Source organism: Meleagris gallopavo, chromosome Z (genome assembly GCF_000146605.3).
Source record: "Meleagris gallopavo isolate NT-WF06-2002-E0010 breed Aviagen turkey brand Nicholas breeding stock chromosome Z, Turkey_5.1, whole genome shotgun sequence".
NCBI lineage: Eukaryota > Metazoa > Chordata > Aves > Galliformes > Phasianidae > Meleagris > Meleagris gallopavo.
The window spans coordinates 40,588,641-40,592,465 of record NC_015041.2 but is presented as its reverse complement, the minus strand read 5'-3'; the positions used below and the strand labels follow the sequence as shown (position 1 = coordinate 40,592,465).

Below are 3,825 nucleotides of genomic sequence, written 5' to 3'. Positions count from 1 at the left end.
GAAAGGAAAGGAAAGGAAAGGAAAGGAAAGGAAAGGAAAGGGAAAGTTGTGTTGAAATGAAGTCCATTTGCTTAATGAATATTGAGTAGCACTATCCATATGTGTATGGCTGTAAGAGGTACAAGCAGCTATGTGCTCTGTAGATAGAAATCCGGGGTCTTGTTAAAAAATGCATTTTCATTAGTGCTAACCTTTTAGTAAGGATCTGTGCTAATTAGGTTTTAGATGTATCTGAAGACTTAATGTTTCATGCATAACATCCATAGTTCAGCCTGCACACAAGAACTCGGAAAAATTACGAACAGACCTCAGTTACAGGTTTGATTAGTGTTGCAGTTAAATCATAGACTCATAGAATGGCTTGGGTTGTAGGAGATTTAAGGCCTATCCATTTTCATCCCCCTGCCATAGGCAGAGCTGCCACCCATTAAATAGGCTGCCCAAGGATCCATCCAGCCTGACCTTGAACATCTCTAGGTGTTCCAGAAGCTGGGCTTCCGGGCAGTCTTCCAGTGCCTCACCACAATCTGAGTGAAAAATTTCTTCCTCACATCTAACCTAAATCTCCCCTCCATTACTTTAAAGCCATTCCCCATTGTCCTATCACTGTCACGATGTAAATGAAGTAAAGATGATCCCAAAATGTCTGCCCTTCTGTTTAGTTAGGTTTAATTACTTACTGTGGCTTGTACTGTAACTAAGACCAAAATCAATCAAAACCAGTAGTCTCTACTGAATACTGTAAAAATCTGTGATTAAAGATAGCTATGATCTGTCAGAATTGCTGATGATCAACAGTACCACTGTAGATTATTTTGTAGGAAGAAGCAGTGTCTGTTAGTTAATGTCTTTCTTTTTCCCTCTGTTTTCTAGATGCAGCAGTTGTTCCATGAGAACTATGAACACAACCGCATGGGTTATATTCAAGACCTTCACAACAGCAAAATTCACACAGCTATAACACTTCATCCAAACAAAAGGCCAGCCTACCAATACAGGCTGCACAATTACATACTGAGTCGCAAAATTTCCGAACTGCGCTATCGAACCATTCTTCTCCATAGGGAACGTGCCCTCATGAGCAAGCTCAGTAACAGCAAAGTAACAAAGGAAGATCAGCAACTGGGAGTGATACCATCTTTCAGTAATTTCCAGCCACATGAAAGATCTGAAGTCATCGAGTGGGAATTCCTGACAGGAAAATTTCTTTACTCAATGGTAGAAGGCCAACCACCCCGGCAGAGTGTGAACAGTGTCCTGCGGGCTGCGCTAGATGACACTGTGATGCAAGTCATGGAAATGATAAATGAGAACTCTAGGTCTAGAGGAAGACTGATTGATTTCAAGGAAATACAATATGGATACCGCAGGGTGGATCCTATGCATGGGGTGGAGTACATCCTGGATTTATTACTCTTGTACAAAAGACACAAAGGAAGGAAAGTTACAGTTCCAGTGAGACGTCATGCTTTCCTTCAGCAACTGTTCAGCAAACCTTTCTTCAGAGAAGCAGAAGAACTAGATGTAAGAAGCCTGCTGGAGGATACCAATACTGACACACAGTCTTTCTCTCTTCTTTCAAATTCTTTAAAGATTTTTTCTTCATCATTCCAAAGCACCAAAGACATTGTGGGACACAGTGACAAAAAAATACATATTCTTGTCCCTCTTGCAGGAAGATTTGACATTTTCTCAAGGTTTATGGAAAACTTTGAGAAGACTTGTCTGATTCCCAGACAGAATGTAAAGTTGGCAATAATTCTCTTCAGTTCTGAGTTAGGACAGGACTCCAGTAAACACATAGAGCTGATGAAAGAATATAGCATTAAGTATCCTAAAGCAGATATGACCCTATTTCCTGTGGCAGGAAAGTTTTCCAGAGGTTTAGGTCTTGAAATGGCTTCATCCCAGTATGACAATGGCACTTTGCTATTGTTCTGTGACGTAGATCTGATATTCACACCAGACTTCCTACAGAGATGCAGAGAAAACACTATTCAGGGAGAACAGGTTTACTACCCTATCATCTTCAGCCAGTATGATCCAAAGGTAGTATATGGAGGCAACCCTCCAGCTGACAGTAGTTTTATTTTCACAAAAAGAACTGGGTTTTGGAGGGAATATGGATTTGGAATTACGTGTATTTACAAAAGTGACCTACTTACTGCTGGTGGATTTGATACCTCAATTCAAGGCTGGGGTCTTGAGGATGTAGACCTCTATACTAAAGTGATAACATCGGGCTTGAAGGCTTTTAGAAGTCAAGAAGTAGGGGTTGTTCATATTTTTCACCCAGTTCATTGTGACCCCAGTTTAGATCCAAAACAATACAAAATGTGCTTAGGATCCAAAGCAAGTACATTTGCTTCAACCATGCAGCTCGCTGAACTCTGGCTAGAGAAACATTGGGGTGTCAGATACAATCGAACTGTCTCCTGACATCCCAGCCCATTTGGCCTTTTAAGGGGAGTTTACCTCATTGTTTTTTTATTTTGATGTTGTATTTTTAAACTCCCTTCTCTTTGTCTTCCAAAGACTGCTGACCTCAAACAAGATGAGTCTGCTGTTCACTGATGTTTCTTATACCTACTGAACTGGTTAGGTGTACTCTTTCAGATTTCTTTTATTCGAAAATCAGTCAAATCATGGCAATCACATGATCTCATGGAGCATATCCATCACAAGAGACTACATCAGAAGAATATTCTTTTTGGCTTTAGGATACAGTATCATCTTTGTTGCATTTTTCAGACTTGATGTGATACAAATATTTAATAGTGAAGGTACCACAAAAGTGCTTTATGCTTCTTCTGGGGATGGAACTTTGTTAGATAAACTTGAGTTTTATAATTTATATGAGGACTTATATGTATAAACACTACTTTTCTTCATCTTTAGAGTTTTTAAAGTAAGCGAATAACTATGATTGTACCTTTATTTTTAAAAAGAAAGAAAAACTGAGGAGTTACTTGCAAATGCAACTGGTACTGGCTACCAAGTTACCTTAAACGTCTTATTAGAATAACAAACTCCTCAATGTTCTTCACTCTAAGCGTAAATGAACTTTATTTTCACAAGGAAAGGAATTTAATCAAATCCTCATATACATTTTAGGAGATTTGTGAACCAGTGTTCTTCATTTGCAGACAAGAAGCTATGACATAACATGGTTATTTATGATAAAGTGCAGGCAAACAACATTCTTTTTTTGAAACACTTAAGTTGGGGCTTCTCTTTTTAGAATGAATCTCTAATATATAATTTTCTTTTACATTCCTCTCATAAACTGCACTATATAGAGAGCGTTAGAAGTTAAAGCTGTATCTTTTTTTTTATGTTTTCTGTGAATATTGGTACTCAGAAACAATTTGTTGTTAAAATTAAAATAATTGTAGAATAATTATTTAAGTTTCAAAATTTATAATTGCTGGTCAAAATTCCTTACCAATATATTTATATTAGTGGAGGTTTTAGGTCTGTGTTAAAATCTATCTCTCTGGACAGCCTGATGTTGTCATATTACTGATTTATGGAGTAATGTATTTAAAATGATATCAACTTAAGAAATAATGAAAGCAACTTTTTGTATTTTAAGAAATGTTTATATGGGGATCTACAAATGTGCGTGTGTGTGTGTGGTGTGTGTGTATATGTCCCTATATATGCATACATATATATATATATATTTATATATATGTACGTATATATGTATAGAGAATCATAGAGAATCATTTTAAAAGATGTTCCTATTTTAATTTCAGGCAGTGAATTTGTTACGATTATTTTTACCACATGCTTAGAACATTTCATATTATACTGTGGTAC

General features: G+C 37.0%; 1 protein-coding gene across 1 annotated transcript in view; it reads left to right on the top strand.

The window, feature by feature from the left end:
• Positions 1-3,604, top strand: part of CHSY3 (chondroitin sulfate synthase 3) — a 170,956-nt gene extending 167,352 nt beyond the window's left edge. Inside the window, exon 5 of the mRNA XM_019610565.2 lies at positions 874-3,604. Coding sequence (XP_019466110.2) covers positions 874-2,439 — 1,566 coding nt within the window. The 3' untranslated portion in view covers positions 2,440-3,604. The remainder of the gene's footprint in view (positions 1-873) is intronic.
• The last annotated feature ends 221 nt before the right edge of the window (positions 3,605-3,825 follow it).